Here is a 20,995-nt window from a genome sequence, read left to right as displayed (position 1 = left end):
CTCACTCCTGCATCATGGGCGTGTTGGCAAGCCTACCTCCAAGGACGGTGTTTGGCCTGTGTGTGGAATTAGTATCAAAAACATTTAGTAAGACCTGTTTTCTCTCAAGATACCCTTAGGAGGAAAAGAACAGGTAAGGGCAGCCACAAAATGGATGTCTTCATCTGACATTTCGCAGCAGGAGAAGCCAGTCGAGAGCACTCACCTTCCAGCAAATTCCTTCTGTTCTTCCGGATTCTTTAGTCACCTCTGGAAATGAGTGCTTCCTATTCCCATCTGCAGTGCGTGGCTGACTCCGAGCTCTGTAGCAGGTATGAAAAGGAAGTAAAAAAGGAGAAAGAAAAACTGAAAATGGAGCATGACGAAAAGCCTTACTTTCAGATCCACAATATAGTCTGATGGTTTTTCTTATGTTAACTAGGAATTAAATAAACAGCACGTTGCAGGTGCTACATGTGATTAAAGCATGTTTTTGAAGTACAGTTCCATAAAATATATGCTATATAAGGTACTGAGCTCCCAACAGTTAAAATGTCAATTGTTTGAGAAATAACTAAGAAATCAAATACAGTTTACCTGAAAGAAATGGGCTTGGGGACTCTTCATGAATACCAGTATCCACAGAAGCTCCTGTCCCTTCATGATATATACATATATCCTGTGAACATACACTACATTTTTTTCATATTTTTATTTTAACTTTGCATTTGTGCATATATGCATTTGCAAATACAGCCCTGTGGCTACTGATTTGGAGGTCAGAAGAGAGCATCAGATACCCTGGAGCCAGAGTTACAGGTAACTGTGAGTCACCCCACATGAGTGGTGGGAAGCAAACCCTGGTCATCTACAAGACCTGCGAGCCTTCTAACGCCCTGGGCCATCTTTCCAGCCCTGCTTCTTACTGTATCCTTTAAATAATCTCCAGAGTAGAGGTTCTCAACCTTCCTCATGTCGTGAGGCTTTAATGTAGTTCCTCATGTTGGGTTGATCCTCCCCAACCATAAAATTCTTTTTGTTATTTCATAACTATAATTCTGCTGTTGCTATGAACCATAATGTGAACATCTGTGCTTTCTGAAACTCTTCATCAACCCCTATGAAAAGGTCATTTGATCCCCAAAGGGGTGGAGACCCACAGGTTGAGAACCACTGCTTTGGCTGGTTTACTAGTCTGCTCAATGAATGTAAAGATTATGTAAACAGCTGCTGTGCTGCCCTGTTTCTTTAGCATACAACAGAGCAAGCATGCTCAGTATGGCGAAAGCCATCATCACTGACCTAACTACGTTTTCCATCCATTAGTGGTTGAAAGCATAGATACAGGAGACATAGAAGACCATATTTGAAAATATTTCTTGTCATTTCATTTTTTCTACCCATTCTTCTTTGATCCTACAAACTGTTCATAAAATCTTGAGAAAAAGCAGTTATTTAAGATAGATGCTTAGCCGAAATGACACGAACATTTTCTGTCTTTAATGCAAGGGCTGGAGATCAAGATTCGTTTCTTTCCTTAAAATGCTCCCCGGGCTCTTATCCTCCTAATAGTATGTACTCCCTTTATACAAGACTCTTCTTCCTTATTGACTTTTTTGTTTGCTTGCTTCTCAAACCCTAACATCATCTGTCTGCTTTCCCAAGTGCATTTGAATTTGGAAGAATCGTATCTCCCACTTCTCCTGACTTAAGCTTAATTCCAACAGCAGGGCCATCTGTGACAATGACTGTACCCCCACCAGAGGAATAGCCTTTTGGGGTCTCACTGCTGATTCAGTTTCTATGATACAAATTATCTCCCTTAATGTGGTTGGAGCCGCGTTGACACAGGGGTTCATTAGGACACCCATTTGCTAGCAATTCAATTTCAAATTAAATACACTTTGTTGTAAATTTTATTACTTTTAAACTACTGTATCTATTGTCTTTAATGGCCCTATTATACAGTTATGAAGGTAAACAGATTTCATTAGTAAACATCAAACATCCCATGCTAACCACAGTAAGATGGCTCCTCTCAGTTTCTTTCTTTGTTCCCTTGGCAAAAATTACAAGGTGCTCAGAAATGTCCTAAAATTTTAATCTGCACACTGAGATGTTGCATTCACTATTATCAGAAAGAAAGAAAGAAAGAAAGAAAGAAAGAAAGAAAGAAAGAAAGAAAGAAGGAAGGAAGGAAGGAAGGAAGAACTAAAAGAAAACATAGTCCTTGGTAACAAGCCTACCTTCTTCTAAAACATTTCCTGCAAGTTAAAAACAAGTGAGGGGCCACCAACCCATCTCAAAATTTTTAACCCAGAATTATTCATGTCTAAAAGAAATGCAGGGACAAAACATGAAGCAGAGACTGAAGGAAAGGCCATCCAGAGACCACCTCACCTAGGATTCAAACACCAAATACTATTGCTGATGCCAAGACGTACTTGCAGACAGGAGCCTGGTATGGCTGTCCTCTGAGAGGCTCTGCCAGCATCTGACTGAGACAGATGCAGATACTCACAGCCAACCATCGGGACTGAGCCCTGGGGAGCCCCATGGAAGATCTGGGGGAGGATTGATGAAGGGGATTGCAACCCCGTAGGAAGAACAATCTCAACTAACCATACTCCCCAGAGTTCCCAGAGACTAAACCACCAACCAAAGAGTACACATGGAGGGACCCATGGCTCCAGCTATATATGTAGCGGAGGATAGCCTTATCTGGCATCAGTGGGACGGGAGGCCCTTGGTCCTGTGGAGGCTTATTGCCCCAATGTAGGAGGATGCTAGAGCAGTGAGGCAGAAGTGAGTGAGTAGAGTACCTTCATAGAGGCAAAGGGGAAGGGAGATGAGGTAAGGATTTGGGGGGAGGGGGAGACCAGGAAGGGGACATTTGAAATGAAAGGAAATAAAATAACCAATTAATTTTTTAAAAATTAAAAAGAAAAAAGAGTGAGTACAAGGGAGCAGGTACCCAGAGACATTGTTGACTTGAGTTCCTATAAAGCAATTGTGGTCACGGTCAGAGGCCAGCAGCAGGCATGAGATTCTGTCTGCATTGAAAATGGCCCCCATGGACGCATAGGAATGATACTATTGGGAGATATGGCCTTGTTGGAGGAAGTACGTCACTGGAGGTGGACTGTAGGGCATCTGAAGCCCAAGTCAGGCCCAGTGGCTCTCCTTCCTGCTGCCTCTGGATCTGGATGGAAAATTTCAGCTCCTCCCCCAGTGCTATGTCTGTGTGCACTGTGCCGTGCTGCCCACCAGGGGAACAATGGACTAAACTTCTGAAGCTATAAGCCAGATCCAACTAAATGGTTAAGGAGCTCCTGTAGTTAGGGTTCCTAAGACAAGAGAAAAAGTAGGTTACCATTCCTGTCTCACTCCCTGATCAAGCATTATTAACGTTATGTTAATGAAGGTACAGCCATCATCTATATACACTAGAAGGTAGGTTCTGAGACACACCCTCCTCCCAGAGGCTGAAACCCAATGCTCAAGTGCCTTATCTATAATGGTGTGGTATTTCAAGGACCTTATACATCCAGGTTCCCTTACAGATGAAGTCATTTCTGCCTGACTTCCAACACTGAAGATAATGCAAATTCTATGCAGATAGTTTCTGTGCCAGATTGTTTAGAGAAGTAAAAAGGGGGAAAATAACTATATATATATCTTCAGTGTATATGTTGGGTCTGTATATTTTTTAACAAATACCTTTTGTTAAGATTTACTTATTTTAAATTATGTGTACACAGGTGTGTATATGTGAGTATATACATGTGAGGACAGTACAAGAGCCCTAAAGAGGATATCGGATCACCTAAAGCAGTAGTTCTCAATCCACAGGTCTTGATTCTGTTGGGGGTATCTTGGAAAACAATTCATAACAATTCATAACAGTACCAAAATTTGAGATATGAAGTATCAATAAAGATAACTTTATGGTTGGGGGCCACCATGACATGAAGAGCTGTATTAAAGGGTTGCAGCATTGAGAAGGTTGAGAACCACTGACATATGGCTTGAGTTGTATGTGATTTTGAGCCATGGGGACTAAAGCTAAGCCTTCTCTGAACGAGCCATATTTGCTCTTTAACTGAGCCATCTTTCCAGCTCCTATAGATACTTTCTATCTAAAGGCTGGTTGAGACTATGACAAGTTACACACAACACCGTGGTTACCAAAGTCTGGTTGTGTATGTGCCCCATTGTGCATCATCAAAACCCTTCCCACAGCCTACAGACTGGATATGACCTCTGCAAAATACTGCCTTCTCCATGAGCTAAATCATTCATCTTTAATACAAAGTGGAACTGATGCTATGAATACTATTTTCTACTTTGTCCACGGTATGCATATTTTTCTATTTGCTGCTTTTGAGTTTTAGGTACGTCCAACGTTTATTTCTGTCTGCCGCAACTTATTTAAATGCTCCCTTATTCTTGGCTATTTAGGTTAGTTCCTATTTTGGCTGTTGCAAGTTAGCCTGGAATTAGCTCTCTCACGTGTAAAGTCTTAAAGGCTTCCCTGGCAATTTCCATAAGACAAAGTCCTATCATTAGAAATGCTGGGTGTGGAAGGGATGCTATTCCATGTTCTCCTGGTCTCTAGTTGAACATCAAAATGGCACCTTAATGATATATAATCCTACATGCACAGCGAGCATCTCAGACACTACGTGGTCTTCACAGGGAGACAGGATCCACTCCAGTGTTTATCCTATTTGCATTTGGAACACAAGCTGGGGAAGTAGCAATAACGAGGCAGCACCTATGTGCAGCCGTCTTCTCAGCCTCAGCACCATTGACCTCTGTAACCAGGTAACGCTTCCTAGTGGAGGCTGCTCACTGCACTGCAGGACGATTTAATGAATCCTGCCCTCTGCTCATTGAATACTCTTAGGCAACCTATCTAACGCCAGCCTCCACAATCAAAATGACACTAGATGCTGTCAAATGTTCCTTGGGGATGACATTGATCCTTGTTGAGAACCACTGATGTTCTCAGCATGATGTAGCACTGGGTGTTCGGCAAGCTCGGAGAAACTTTGTCTGACATACTTTACTTTTTTACCTCATTCAACCCCCAGGATACCCAACAGGTGTCGTCATTCCTGCCTCACTGACAGTCAACTGATGCGGAAGTAGGCTGACAGCCTTGTTCACGGACAGACAGGATGGGTAAATGCTAATGCTTTAAATGAGACGATCCCAGGTGGAAGCTGACCCCTGACACATGTCAGCTCTGGGTATGGTGGTGTGAAGTGACTGCTGTGCCCGCACCTTGGAAGTTTCTATACTGGCCCAAGAATCTGAATGTTCTCAGAGAGGTCAGTCAAACACAGCTCCCAGTTATACCAGCAAGGCTAGACGGCACATCCTCCAACCTCTCAGAGATGAAGAATACTGAACTTCCAAGGATAATATGGGGACATAGTTCCCTAAATCCTGGCACTCTGGTTAAGTGAATCTAGGGGTGCCTATTACCTGCAATCCAAATCCAACCATACTTAATTCATAGGAAGACCACACACACACACACACACACACACACACACACACACACACACACACACACACACTACAGTGCTCAAATTCTTGACATTAAGGAACGTACTTCTTGAATGCTTTTTCCTTCTTTAAACATGACATGGGAATGTTCTGGCTGAGTCCTTCTCTTTCAAATTTCAAATCCTGCATGGAAGAAGAGAAAGATGAAAGAAAAATGTATAAAACTTACTCAGCATACACTTGAAGTATCTTTGGAACAACTGGACTCTCTAAAACCAGAACTTGCCAACCCCCCAAAATTATGATTCCCCAAGACAAATAAAAATCATGGAATTCTAACTAGGGCGGCTGCATTTTCATGAAAGCCAACTTTCCTTACTCACATAATTGCTGCCCAGGAAGATACAGACAGCAAGAGATGGCATCGCCAAAGAACAAAGAGTTGATGATGCTAACACGGATTCCCATGCGTATTTCTAGTTCTTACTAGCCAAGCCACATCCCAATCTCAATCCAATCATCTCCATGTGCATATTCTCTCCTCCCTGCCTCATTTCCTGTCTCCTTTTCACATCTTGTACTCTCCCTAATATAGTGTTATATGGTTTTCAACACGGACATGTGGCTAAATTCATAGAACACAAGATATACTACAGTATTTTAGTCATGTACCCATTTCCAAAGTAAAAGGAGAAATAATTACACTAGAACAATAAGTCTATTAATATTTATATATATACATATATATATATTAATAGTAACTCACGTAGGCATACATTATGAGGGAGAGGGAGTGCTAGACGCAGGGGTGAGCTGTTGGCTGGGATCACAGGTTCATGAGGCTGTGAAATCCAGCAGATCTTGCATTCTCTTTGATGATGTCTCAAGACTGGAAATGGGTCCCCACAGCTCTGCGTATTTGCCCAATAAACTCCAGGTTCCACGGTTTGAATTTTAGTTTCTTTAATCCACTGTTTTTTTACACCTCTCTATACATATTAACTGCATGTGTTAATGAGCATTTCCCGGATATTATTTCTACTTTTTGTTGTTGTTGTATTGGTTTGGTTTACGGATGGATCAGGGCTCTGCCATTTGGTTTCTCATCCTGTTTCCTGCTGGTGAACATAAGAAGCCTGAGATATCCTTATCTGCAGGTCTCGTTGGTCCTTATAGTTGAAGCAGAGGTTTCTTGCCTTTGTGAGATTTCTGTGGGTTTTCTTGACAATTGCTTCCTTTGGAAAAAGTGAGACTCTTGAGTGTCTCAAATTTCCAGGACAGGAAGTGGGAAATGCTCAACTCTCCAGGAATCTAGTATTATTTGATTAGGAAGAGCTGGGTATCCCTTCATCCCTTCAGACTGTCTTTCCTCTCCACGAACAGTAGTCTGGGGCTTTGCTTCTGATGCGTCTGTAGTCCTAACGAAAGCTTTAAATGGTGACCCTATTGACTCTCTGAGCCACAGTTTTCACTCGGGTACCATTTTTGGTGTTGCTTGCTGTATGAGAGGCTAAGCGTGTCACAACCTTCAAAATGGACACATTTGACTCCTGCCTCTAGTTTATCTCTCTCTCGTCACATTTTTTTTTCCTACCAGAAGCAGCAAGAATCTACCAGGCAGCATGAACAGGCCCAGGATCTGGAATTTTCTTATCTCTGCTGTCCATTTGCTAGCTACAGTCTCAGTTTTCCTAAGAATTTCATCAGGCAGCTGGCTGCCAATCTCTCTGGCAAAACCCATGGAAGGATTTTATTTTCCCCATTTGCGATGAGATGTTGTTCTGCTTCTCACACATGTCTGAAAGATCACGGAGAGTCTAGTCACATTTTTCTTGGGATGATTCAAACCTTAACTCAAGTTCTCCCTAAAGTTCACTGTGCATCTTCAAAGTCCCAGAAGATTTGGGTTTTCTGATAAACCATGCCCCAGTGTTAGAAGCAACACCCGAGTCGAGTCATCGCCTGCAATCCAAGCATGGGGCTGTCTAAGACCCTCAGGATTGCCTGAGACAGGACGCTGAAGAGAATCTTATCCACAGCTTTTCACCCATATATCTGTTTGGGAGATGAAGCAATGGATGATACACATGCAATGAAGTGTATCGAAAGCTCTTCCTGGAACCCGTTATTTCATATAATCTCTATAAATGTTTACAAAAGTCAGAAGGTACACACACACCCACTATAAAAGGATAAGAAATTCAGAAGTTTATAAATTGTTAGAAGAAACTTTTTATCACACTAAGAACCAAATATAAGCATATATATATGCATATATGTATATGTATATGTGTGTGTCCATATGTATCCATATATATCTAAAGACTACGAAACAAGTGATCTCTACATTAAAATTCTGTATAAATTTGTAAATTCTCAGTAACAAAATTAATTCACTGTCTTCAATAGCTTCAAATAATATAAATATTTATATGAGTTATGCTATGAATTATGAATTTTAACTGAAATATTTTAAGCATTATAATTTTTTCCAAGCGAATTATACATATTTAAGTATGTACTTTCATTAACGTTGACACATTAAGCTTTTATATATCAATTATGCATATATATTATTCTTGCATATGGCAATTCTATAGTGTATGTATAAAGTTTAAAATAATAAAAATAATAAAATACCACTCCTCAAATTTTATTTTTTGAGATTATAATATAATTACATAATTTTCCCCTCATCTTCCCTCCTCCTAGATTTTCTCATACCCTTCCTTGCTTGCTTTCAAATTCATGGCCTCCTTTTTTCATTAATTATTGTTACATACATATATGTACACACACACACACACACACACACACACACACATATACATACATAAGTACAACCAAGTTAGCCACAAACATTTATCCACATCTGGGTACTAACTGCACAATATACTAGGATGATATGACACAAAGCTGCCGTGAGTAACCAGTCCATAACTGATGTGATTTGAGGCCTACTCCACGAGATGTAATCCATACCTAACACTGCATGGGTGACCAAGAACCAGAGACCTACAATAAAACTAAACACTATTGGTCCTAAAAATATACAGTGATAAAATAACTCATAGATCAGTAGCTTACTTAACCATCATCAGAGAAGCTTCCTTTTGAAACAGATGGGAACAAAGACAGAGACCTACAGTCAGACCTCACTCAGAGAGGTAGAAGCACTTTGCAATACTCATCTCTAAATGGGGTGTGTACTACATCAAATCATCTCCCCGCAGAAGATAGGGAACCCTGCAGAAGAGGAGACAGAAAGAGTATAAGAGTCATGGAAGACACCAGAACAAGCCCCTCTAGATCGACTAAGAAAAACTCATGTGAACTCACAGAGACTGAAGGAGCAAGCAAAGGGCAGACAGGGATCAGTACCAGGTCCTCTGCATACATATTATGGCTTTCACTTTAATATTTTTATGGGAACCCTAAGTGTAGACAAATGGGTTTCTGATTCATGTACCCTCTCTTGGGTTTTTTTCCTTCTATTGAGTTACCTTATCTAACTTTAATATAATGTTTTCTGTTTTAACTTATCATATTTTATTTTGTTATATTTTGTTGTCTCTTGGAAGTCCATTCTTTGATGATGACAGACAGAAAAGGAGTGGATCTGGATGGAAGGGAAAATGGTGAGGGGTGGAGAAACTGAGTCAAGAGAGGGGAGACTGTTATCAGGATAAATTGTATGGAAGGAGAATCTACTTCAAATAAAAGGGAAAGTAAAATAAAAGTATAAAAAAACCTAAACAGGTTAGTTTTTTCCATCACTGTGAAATCACAGCATTTTGTAAAGTAATGAGTGGGGTTAGGGCAGTTTTATTTGCCTCTTTCTTCAAGAGGTTTCAATCCATATTGGCAGAGTGGGGCAAAGCAGAGCAGTTGTCGTCCTGGAAGCCAAAGAGCAGACAGAGCAGGGACGCTCTGCTTGTGCTGACTGCTTTCTCATTGTTTATTCAATCCAAGATCAGCAGCATCTTGGAAAGTCTCAAGGCAAGAACAAAATATAGGTAAGTTATTTGCTATAATTTAACACAAATGATCTTTGTTAAAGTTCCCAAACAAGTCCCCATCTCCTTCTGCAACCTGAAGAGCTCAGTGTTTACTTTCAGTCATGTAAGCATTCTAGTCTTCTGTGCTCCCACCATGATTATTCATTAAGCTTAAATTGTAGGCATTTCTAGCTTTCCTATCCTGTATCGCTAAACTTTTCAGATTTCTGGCACAAGCGACTTATAAATCTTTTTTAATTGTTTTCAGGAATACTCGGAATGATAACGCCACTTTTGGTACTAATTTTGTTGGCTAATCAGACTTTTTGTCACTGTGACAACATGACATATGCATAGTAAGGAGAAATATTTATTTTGGCTCACAGTCTCTGGGATTTGTGTTCATAGTGGGGATGCTGTGTTAGCCCAGAGTAGCTCATTCATAGCAACCAGGAAGCAGAGAAGGGGAGTGCATTTGCTTGCATTAACTGGCATTTTCCTCTTTCCTCTTGGATCGCAACCAGGCTCCCAGCCTCTGGGATGGTGCCACTCCCATTCAAGATGGGTCTTGTTCTCTTAATCTTCTCTAGAAATGTCCTCAAAGCTATACCCAGAGATGTGATTTACTTATTTCCTGGGCATTTCCCCTCAATCCAACCATTTTGACAGGAAAGACTAATTATTGCATATATGTTTTCTGTCACATGTTAACAGCCCTTAGAAAATAATTTAGATTCAAGAATTAACCTTATAGGCTCCATATCCTTTTTAAAAGTGATATGTGATAGGATGGATGAACAAACAATGAAATGAAGGAAATGATATCCTTCAATATAATCCCAAATAACATAAAATACCTCTGTGTGACTCTAACCAAGCAAGTGAAAGATCTGTATGTAAAGAACTTCAAGTCTTTGAAGAAAGAAACTAAAGATCTCAGAAGATGGAAAATATCTCTCATGCTCATGGATTGGCAGGATTAATATTGCAAAAATGGCCATCTTTCCAAAAGCAATCTACAGATTCAATGCAATCCCCTACAAAATTCCAACTCTATTCTTCAAAGAGCAATTTGCAAATTCATTTGGAATAACAAAAAAACTATACTCAACAATAAAAGAACTTCTGGGGGAATCAACATTCCTGACCTCCAGCTGTATTACAGATCAATAGTGACAAAAACTGTATAATATTGTTACAGAGACAGGGAAGTAGATGAATGGAATGGAATTGAAGACCCGGAAATGAACCCACACACCTATGGTCACCTGATATTTGATAAAGAAGCTAAAACATCCAGGGGGGGAAAAAGATAGCATTTTCAACAAATGGTGCTGGTTCAACTGGCAGTCAGCATTTATCAGAATGCAAATCAACCCATTCTTATCACCCTGTACAAAGCTCAAGTCCAAGTGGATCAAGGACCGCCACATAAAACCAGATACACTCAAACTAATAGAGGAAAAAGAGGGGAAGAGCCTTGAACACATGGACACTGGGGAAATTTTCCTGAATAGAACACCAATAGCTTATGCTCTAAGATCAAGATTCAACAAATAAGACTTCATAAAATTGCAAAGTTTCTGTAAGGCAAAGGACACAGTCATTAGGACAAAATTGCGAGCACCAGATTGGAAAAGATCTTTACCAATCCTACATCTGAAAAAGGGCTATATCCAATATATACAAAGAACTCAAGAAGTTAGATTCCAGACAATCAAATAACCCTATTTAAAAATGGAGTACAGAGCTAAATAAAGAATTCTCAACTGAGGAAGACTAAATGGCTGAGAAGCACCTAAGGAAATGTTCAACATCCTTAGTCATCAGGGAAATGCAAATCAAAACAATCCTGAGATTCTACCTCACTCCATTCTGAATGGCTAAGATAAAAAACTCAGGGGACAACAGATGCTGGCGAGGATGTGGAGAAAGAGGAACACTCCTCCATTGTTGGTAGGATTGCAAGCTGGTACAATTCTGGAAGTCAGTCTGGAGGTTACTCAAAAATTGGACATAGGACCCAGCTACATTACTCCTGGGTATATATCCAAAAAAATGCTCCAACATATAACAAGGACATATGCTCCACTATGTTCATAGCAGCCTTGTTTATAATAGCCAGAAGCTGGAAAGAACCCAGATGCCCTTCGACAGAGGAATGGATACAGAAAATGTGGTACATCTACACAATGGAATATTACTTAGCTATCAAAAACAATGACTTCATGAAATTCATAGGCAAATGGATGGAACTAGAAAATATAATCCTGAGTTAGGTAACTCAATCACAAAAACCACACATGGTATGCACTCCCTGTTAAGTGGATATTAGCCCAAAAGCTCAGAATACCCAAGATACAATCCACAGACCACATGAAGCTCAAGAAGAAGGATGACCAAAGTGCAGATGATTCTTTCCTTCTTAGAAGGGGAAACAAAAATATTCACAGGAAGAAATACAGAGAAGAAGTTTGGATCAGAGAATGAAGGAAAGGCCATCCAGAGCCTGCCACACTTGGGGATCCAGCCTATAAACATACAAACCCAGACAATATTTCTGATGCCAAGAAGTGCTAGCTGACAGAAGCCTTATATAGCTGTCTCCTGAGAGGCTCTGCCAGAGCATGACAAATACAGAGGCGGATGCTCACAGCCAACCATTGAACTGAGAACAGGGTCTGCAGTGGAGGAGTTAGAGAAACGATATAAGGAGTTGAAGGGGTTTGCAACCCCATAAGAACAACAATACCAACTAGCCAGAGCTCCCAGGGACTAAACCACCATCCAAAGACTACACATGGACACACCCATGGCTCCAGCTGCATATGTAACAGAGGATGGTCTTGTCGGGCACCAATGGGAGGAGAAGACCTTGGTCTTGCCAAAGCTTGACCCCCCCCCAGTGTAGGGCAGGGAGGTGGGAAGGGGTGGGTGGTTGGGTGGAGAAAACCCTCATAGAAATAGGGTGAGGGGAAGGGGATAGGGAGTAAATGGAGGGAAAAACCAGGAAAGGGGATAACATTTGAAATGTAAATAAATAATATCCAAATTTTTAAAAAAAGGACAACATTTAATTGGGGCTGGCTTACAGGTTCAGAGGGTCAGTCCATTATCATCAAGGCAGGAGAATGGCAGTGTCCAGGCAGGCATGGTGCAGGAGGAGCTGAGAGTTCTACATCTTCATCAGAAGGTGCTCGTCTTCAGCAGCTAGGACTAAGGTCTTAAGCCCACCCCCGCAGTGACACACCTACTCCAAAAATGCCACACCTCCTAATAGTGCCCCTCACTGGCCCAAGCATATATAAACCATCACAGCTTATAAAGAAAGACTTAGTTTAACTCACAGCTTTGTAATTCTAAAGTCCGAAATCTCTGCACCCTATGGCAAGGCTTCGATTAAATAAATTGTATGGCGGAAAAGTGGGAAAGGGTCGTGTCCGCATGCAGAAATGTCCACAATGTTAGAGCAGATCGACTTTCTAACAACCCGCTCTTTCAGTTCTACCCTGGTCCCAGGAGAGCTACAACTCCAGTGGACAACGTTAAGCCATGCTTGGGTGATACCCATGTTCTAATTGGCTCCTAAGCCATTTCCTATCTCAGTGATTTTGCCATCACTCAGACCCTGAGGACCTAGCACATAAACGTTTGGGATCTCAGTCAAACAATGTTCTAGTCACAACAGTGCTCTATCAATACGTAAGGGAATATGCAATAACACACAGATCAGGAAAATATAATTCTCAGAAAATCAGATGCAAAAATAATAACTTGAGGTGGCACAGAGAGGTGTGAAACCTAAGGACTGATGAGTACATTACATTATAAGTTCATGAAGACCTGAATTTCTGGCAGATTTCCTGGACTTATTACATCTTTAAGCTACTTAGAAAAAACAACTGCTTTATGGGACATATCTTAGAGCCCAAAGGGGGAAAATATGTTTCTAATATTAAACATAAAGTCACGCTTTCTGCCTCTCAACTAAATAATGGAACTACCAATGACCTAATGTCATCTGAACTGTTTCTCCACATATCCTGTCTTTTTTATAGACACGGTATCAGGGAAAACAAAACGAAATATTCAAAGATGAATAATTGCTTCCAGGAGGAAGCAGTAGTCAAGTGTGTGTATAGGGTGTCTGTGGCACAGCTAATCCAATCGGTATGTCAGGCTTGCTGGACAGAACAGCTGCAGTCCATGCTTCTGATTGGGTCCTAGTAGACACACATGTGGCGAAGCATATTTAAGGGACAATCAGTGAAGTCTGTGCACAAACCGAATATTACATAAAATGGTGATGAATTTGACTAAATATGTTGATGTTACTTGGGTCGGCTTCTTATACTTGACAAAGGATTTACTCTGCATGCATTTTTATAAAATTGACATCCAGTCATTAACTCCTCCCCCTCTGAAAACATCCAGAAGTTTTTTATTAAGCAGCTACAGGGACCTTGTTCACAGGCCAGCAGTAGAACCAGTGAGAGGAAATGGGAACCAGGCACAGCAATATAGACATTTCTAACGTAACCTTTGGGAATATATTCTTAGAATTAAGGTAGAGTATTTTGGCGTGTCGCGTTCAGTCAGGACGTCGCACAGCTTTACCATCCCAGTCCTCACCCTGCAGTTCAGTACCTTTGCTCCAGTCATATTGCTGTCCTCTGTGCACTTCCCCAGCATGCTGTACTACATCATCTGTCGCTGACTGTCCCATGCCCACCCACTGCACCCCACCCCTGCACCAAAGGAACCCCCTACAGCTCAAAACCTATTTGTACCTGTGGAACACTGTATGTGTTTCTTTCTGTTTCATTTTGGCTTGAGAAAGGCTGCCTCACTGTAGCCTGAGATATCTTCTACCTCATTCCCACATTGCTGGGATTAGAAGTGTATACCACCATACTTTCTCTAGACTATATATTAAACATAGACTTCATGGAACAAGAATTAAACAGCACATCAGTCTCAAATATATGTCTTGGAAAGATACTTTGTTGACAGAGGCTACTTTATTTACAAGTGAATGGAAAATTAGACAGAGGGAAAAGGCATCAAGGAGGTCACAAAGATGGCGGAACGACTTCCATCACCCTAGCAAAGTTGCTACAGTTGCAGAGTCCTAATGAATGAATCAGCCAGCTATAACCATGACTAGTCATTTCTGTACCTAAACTAGAAAAAAGAGGTGAAAGATTCAGGAGTTTAGGTTCTTTACAAAATTTATCCATAACCTTATTTTTCATTTAAGATGTGATTTTAATGGAAAATTCTAAAACGTGAATTATTCACTGTGTTTCATAAACTTTTCTTTCTACTCACAAATGGTCAATGTTGATTATGTAAATTTCAGCCTATGGATAGTAAATTGATGGAAACAACACACACACATGCACATATGCATGTGCACGTTCACATGTGTGTATGCACATATACACATGCACATATACATACTACACACACACACACACACACACACACACACACACACACCCCAAAGGCCATTTATTGGTGTTTTTTCACCAAAAAAAGTTAAAATGAAGAAAGTGTATAATGGAGCTTTCTTTACATTTATTAATTTTTGCTCAGAAAACATATATATAGGAATTTTCAAAAAATATAAATTATCGACTTTTGGCACTCTATGCATCCCCATTATGCTGGGGATAATATTAAAGAGTACTTAGAATTTCTATTCTAATAGCAAATGTGGATATTCATTAGGGATGAGCAAATTCATAGCACACCTTACATACATAAGTGATTGAAGCATTTTTATAGACCAAGAAATATCAAGAAAATTCAAGTATGTGGAATTTCTCATGCAATAATAGAATTACAGACACAAGTAAGCATCAAGATAGGAAACAATACACACTTTACAAAATAACACAGAAAGCTATTTTATAAATGCCAGACAACAAATAAAACCCTAGAGGGATCCTCTAGCATCTGAACCAAGTAGATAAGAATCTCTTTAAGAAATAGTGACATTACACCTACTTCTACCTTTCAGTCATCCAAAGCTTTAATTTTATATTAGAGTCATTTCTCATTTTAGGTACTTAATAAATATTTCTATTTAATAAATAATTAATAATAAATAATTAAACATATTTGTATGTATCTATTATGTACATAATCAAAAAGGACCTTGTTTGTGAGAAAGTTATTACTAAGGCAGAGCTACAAAATACATTTGAGCAATGGTAGTTTATGATCAAATGCTAAAAGGGTAGAAGTTGATACCTGACTTAGGACTATCCTGACCAATACAGAAACTGGGTTATTATATAGCTTGATAACTAATAGTTTTATTACCCCATCATATTTCATTAGACTTTTCGTACTATATAATATGATATGGATTATGTTGTCCTTTATTGATCAAAATCCTGATATCTAAGAAATTAGGTGAATTGTATCAGGTTACATATGTCATAAAACAGCTCAAACCTTTGTGAGTGGCTTACTTACCTTTCAGTTCCAGTTTATTCCATGGTTCTATTATGAGTCATTAGAAAAATAATTGCCTGGGGATTGGACATATTCAGTTCCTGGTAGAGTGTCATAGTACAACGACAACAACAGCAACAACGACGACAACAAAGAACCACAAAAGTTTACCTGAGCAGGGAACGGCTGTAAGGAAATATTTTGTTTTGATTATGAGATGAAGTGATGGGAGATATAGTTGAAAAACCAAATAAGTAATGACTGAAGGGAAGAGAAGGCAGAACGAAGAAGCATGGATAATATTCATAAGTAGCTTAAATCTAATGTGTGCTGCCTGGTAGTCCAAGAAATCACCCATTAGAGATGCCTTGTTGACATTTGCATAGTGAACGCTGGCATTCTTCCGAACTGATTCTTTTTTTTTTCTTTTTCTTTTTTTTTTTTTTTTCGGAGCTGGGGACCGAACCCAGGGCCTTGCGCTTCCTAGGTAAGTGCTCTACCACTGAGCTAAATCCCCAGCCCCTTCCGAACTGATTCTTATATTTAACATCTATATATCAATACAGAAAAGTACTTAACCACAGCTTCCAAAAACTCTAGGACATGGTTAAGAGAGGATGAGAATGAGAATGAGGAAGATGGGGACAAGGAAGAGGAGGAGGAAAAGGAAGAAGAGGAAGAGAGGAGGAAAAAGGAAGAAGAATGAGGAGAATAAGGATGAGGAAGATGAGGAAGAGGAAGAGGAGGAGGAACAGGAAGAAGAGGAAGAGAGGAGGAGGAGAAGGAGGAGGAGGAGGAGGAGGAGAACCCTAAGAATGCATGGGATAGAAGAAGTGGAGATAAAAGCTGGAGATATAGAAAATCTTATTTAATGAAAATGTAGGGGGAAATGACAAATCCAGGGTGGGAAGTGGGGGATGGGCATTCGAGCACAAAGAATGGAAAACTCCAAATACGCACAGCCAAACAGAAACTGCTGTACAACACACTGTAGGGGAAAACGACAAAATTACATCTATTAAAAGCTTCCTGGGAAGAGCAAATGACATGGCTCAGTGGGCTAAGGAGGTAAAAGACTGGCCCACCAAGCCTGTCTGGTACCATCCAAGAACCTGCATGGCAAAAGGTGAAAAGTGCCTCCCGAAAGTTGTCCTCTGACATACTGTGCCTTGGGACATGCGCATCCCACAGCCACATACACACTAGCTGCATAGGAATACATGGCTCGCTTGCAAAGGTAAACATATCCAAGTGACATCAGCCTACTGAAAGAAACCATAAAATCAGGGAAAAAAATAAAATTATCTATTTCAAGCCCTAGAAATAAGTAACCGCCAATTAAAAGTTATATCCAATAAATGTATCTTTTACATAAAACAATGGAAAAATAAGGCACTTTATAACAAGTACAAACCAAAATAATTCAGGACCATAAGTCATTATTGCAGAAGAATAAAAAGAAAATTGTATACACGCAGGAGGGAAAGAGTCTCACCAACAAGACCACAGGAAAGAAGAAATGTTTTGCGAGCAATAAACAAAAGCATAAAAACTAGCCAAAAGTCTAACTCAGGAGATCAGAGAACTCCTAACAGGGGACTGGAGAAAAGGAGGAGGAGGAAGAGGAAGAGGAGGAGGAGGAAGAGGAGGAAGAAGAGGAGGAAGAAGCAATTTAGCTACTTAGAAAAACAACCAAAACTTATAGGAACCAGCAATCCCCTCTTATTAATGACTTGAAAAGTGATTAACTCTCCAATTGAAAAAGGCATTATTGCATTAAAAACAAGATCTAACCACTTATTGTCTATAAGAAATACTCATCATTAAGAATCTTAGAAACATGAAATTCACTGGCATGATACTAATCACCAGGACTCACACAGGAGATACAAATTGTTGTCAGAGCTGTGAGTGCTGGACCAGACTTTTCTGCTTAGTATGTTTCCAGACTAGCCAGGGATACATAGGGAGACCCTTGTTGTATGCAATGTCACGGGGAGCACTTTCAAGAGAAGGAAGATGAAGCCCAGGTTGTGGGAAGAGGCGATAGGGAATAATGGAGCAGGAAGAATTGAGAGGGTACAGGGTGGGAAATCAAAGTAGATAAGGGATAAGCAACACTAAAGACTTTCAAGAGAATTGTATAGAAACAAAAACTCTAGACGCTTCCTAAAATATATGCATACACACACACTTATATCAAAAGATTTAAATGAAATTACCTTATAGCAGTGTTTTCTCATCACAGGCAATCGAATTTAGCCCACACCCAGAGTGGATTTCTATCTGTGGAGCTGTTGGTCTGTGGGATCTCACAGCTTTCAAACTTGCAGAACTATTGCTATTCATTTTGGTTACTATGAGACTACAACGGCCCAGGGTTATAGAGGAATGGAGGAGAGCTTCGATCCTGATACCCCAGATAAAGATCACAGGAGCTGGCTGGCTCCCTCCTGGCCTGCCAACCTGGCTACCCCACCATGAACTCCAGTAAGAACTGATTACTCTAACAGTTGTCAGGCTTCATTCCTTGTTTGACCTTCTGAGGTCCCCCTCCCCCATGCTAAAGCCCCTGAGTACGCAGATAAAGCATCTTCCTACATCCCTGTCCTGGCCAGCTGTACACAGCCACACAAACCTTGCCGCAGAGACACTGCCCACTCCCCAGGGGCATAAATATCCCTTTTCTCCCAATTAAACTGAGTCAGTTCTCTGAAAGCTGTTCCAAGTGCATATATTCTATACCCTCAGACTCACTGCCTCATCTGTCCTGGCTGGGCTTCCCTCCCTGTGATGATTTGGAAATGCTTGGCCCAGGGAGTAGCACTATTAGAAGGTGTGGCCATGTAGGAGTGGGTGTGGTCTTGTTGGAGTAGGTGTGTCACTGTGAGTGTGGGCTTTAAGACCCTCATCCTAGCTGCCTGGAAGCCAGTACTCTGCCAGCAGCCTCCAGATGAAGATGTAGAAACTCTGAGCATCTCCTGCACCAGGCCTGCCTGGATGTTACCACATTCCCACCTTGATGATAATGGACTGAACCTCTGAACCTGTAAGCCAGCCCTAACTAAATGTTGTCTTTATAAGAGTTGCTTGGTCATGGTGTCTGTTCACAGCAGTAAAGCCCTGACTAATACACTCCCTCCAGCTCAACCTGGTACACAATGGGCCTGGCCATCCTATGGAGGAGAAGCAAACACGGAACAGCAGGTTATCTCTGAAACTTGATGGTGAGACTCTATTGCTAAAGACGGCCTATACTCAAGTCATAGAACAAGAGAAGATTATGCTGACACTGCCCTGGAAGTTCATTCCTACTGGCTAACTTTCCTGATGCTGAGAGGTGCAATGTATGCTGCCAGAAGAGAAAAGCCATCATCAGGCTTCCTCGTCTGACATACGAGCTATCAGTAACCAGCCTGGCAGGGTAGACTTACAGGCACAATCTTGTGAAGGGAGTAGCAAACATCATGAATGGCTTTGGAGCCTACTTTACATAACAGAACTCATGGCATGCCACTAGAGTCACCAACCTGAGACTAGATAGGTCATAGGCCCTAGAGGAGAACCTACTACTATTAATCTGCTAAATGGGCATAGGAATGAGTTGACTGTTGATGACACGTTATTTTACTCTTGGGTTAGTGCATCTCTCAGTTTTCATCAAAGACACTTCTTTTAGCCCTTAGATGGCAGTTGGCACAGAACCCCGCAACTGGTGTGCATGAAGGAAATATGAGACTGCTGAGAATTTAGCCCTGAATGTGTTGGATATATCCCAAGCCTTCAAGGATCATCAAGCAGAGGCAGCAGAAAGATTGGAAAAGCCAGAGAGGTGAAGGACTACAAGGAAACTGTGTTTTCCGGACAGGGCAATCGCACACACTCAGAGGTTGTAAGAGCATGCACGAGATTAATGCGAACAAAATCCTAGAATGGAGAGGGAAAGCAGGCACACACTCACACCTTAACTGAGGAGCTATTGACAATGAATGGCCACCGAGAGAGAGTTGTTTTTCTTTAAGAACATGGCCCCTGAGTGGCTATCCATGCTCCCGTAGACCCTCACTTATGCATATACTGGGGATTTGGAGACTCAGTGGACTTAAACAATAAAACACATGAAGTTGGGTTGGAATGATAGGGGGATGATGAGGGAGGAATTGAAGGAGAAGGAATTGGAGATAGGCTTGATTTTTTTTAAAGAAGGAAGAAAAGACAAAGACTAGAGGAAGGAAGGGAAGGAGGGAGAGAGAGCGAGAGGGGGGGAATGAGGGAGGGAGGGAGGGAGGGAGGAAGGGAGGAGTGAGCAAATAAAGCCCTGAAACAAGTTACACATATACATGGTGAAACCGAGTTCAAGCTAGAATTAGCCAGAAGTGATAAAGAAGGCTATTATACATGACTAAAGGGAATATTCTATCCAGAAGGTATAACAATTTTGAATATTATGCACTGAATATTAGGGCTCTAGATTTCACAAATCAAGTACTTCTGGACATAAAGGAAAAGACAGGGCCACATAGGAGGAATTAGAGAGAGGATTGAAAGAGCTGAAGGGGCTTGCAACCACATAAGAACAACAATGCCAACCAACCAGAGCTCCTGGGGACTAAACCACTACCCAAAGACTGTACATGGACTGACCCAGGGCTCCGGCTGCACATGTAGCAGAGGAAGGCCTTGTTGGGCACCAATGGAAGGAGAAGCCCTTGGTCCTGCCAAGGTTGGGCCCCCAGTGTAGGGGAATGTTGAGGGGGGATGGGGGTGCATGGGAAGGGGAACATCCTTATAGAAGAAAGGGAGGGGGATGGGACAGGGGACCTATGTCTGGGAAACTGGGCAAGGGATTAACATTTGAAACGTAAATTTTAAAAATCCTATTTAAACAAACAAATAAATAAATAAATAAGCAACAGCTTTACCCCACTCTCTTTAAGAGAGGGATCCTACTGATAAAAATTCAATAAAGGAACTTCACACAGCAATAGCAGCATAGCTCAAGTGGACTTCCACACATCTATGTTCTACTGAGTATT

At 40.9% G+C, this 20,995-nt stretch overlaps 1 protein-coding gene across 1 annotated transcript in view; it reads right to left on the bottom strand.

Moving 5' to 3' along the window:
• Nucleotides 1–20,995, bottom strand: part of Ofcc1 (orofacial cleft 1 candidate 1) — a 306,918-nt gene that overhangs the window by 208,148 nt on the left and 77,775 nt on the right. The window contains 2 exon segments of the mRNA XM_039096372.2: nucleotides 206–302; nucleotides 5,603–5,679. Coding sequence (XP_038952300.1) covers nucleotides 206–302; nucleotides 5,603–5,679 — 174 coding nt within the window.

This window comes from Rattus norvegicus, chromosome 17 (genome assembly GCF_036323735.1).
Source record: "Rattus norvegicus strain BN/NHsdMcwi chromosome 17, GRCr8, whole genome shotgun sequence".
Lineage (NCBI taxonomy): Eukaryota > Metazoa > Chordata > Mammalia > Rodentia > Muridae > Rattus > Rattus norvegicus.
The sequence above is the reverse complement of the archived record's forward strand: the minus strand, read 5'-3'. Positions and strand labels throughout refer to the sequence as shown.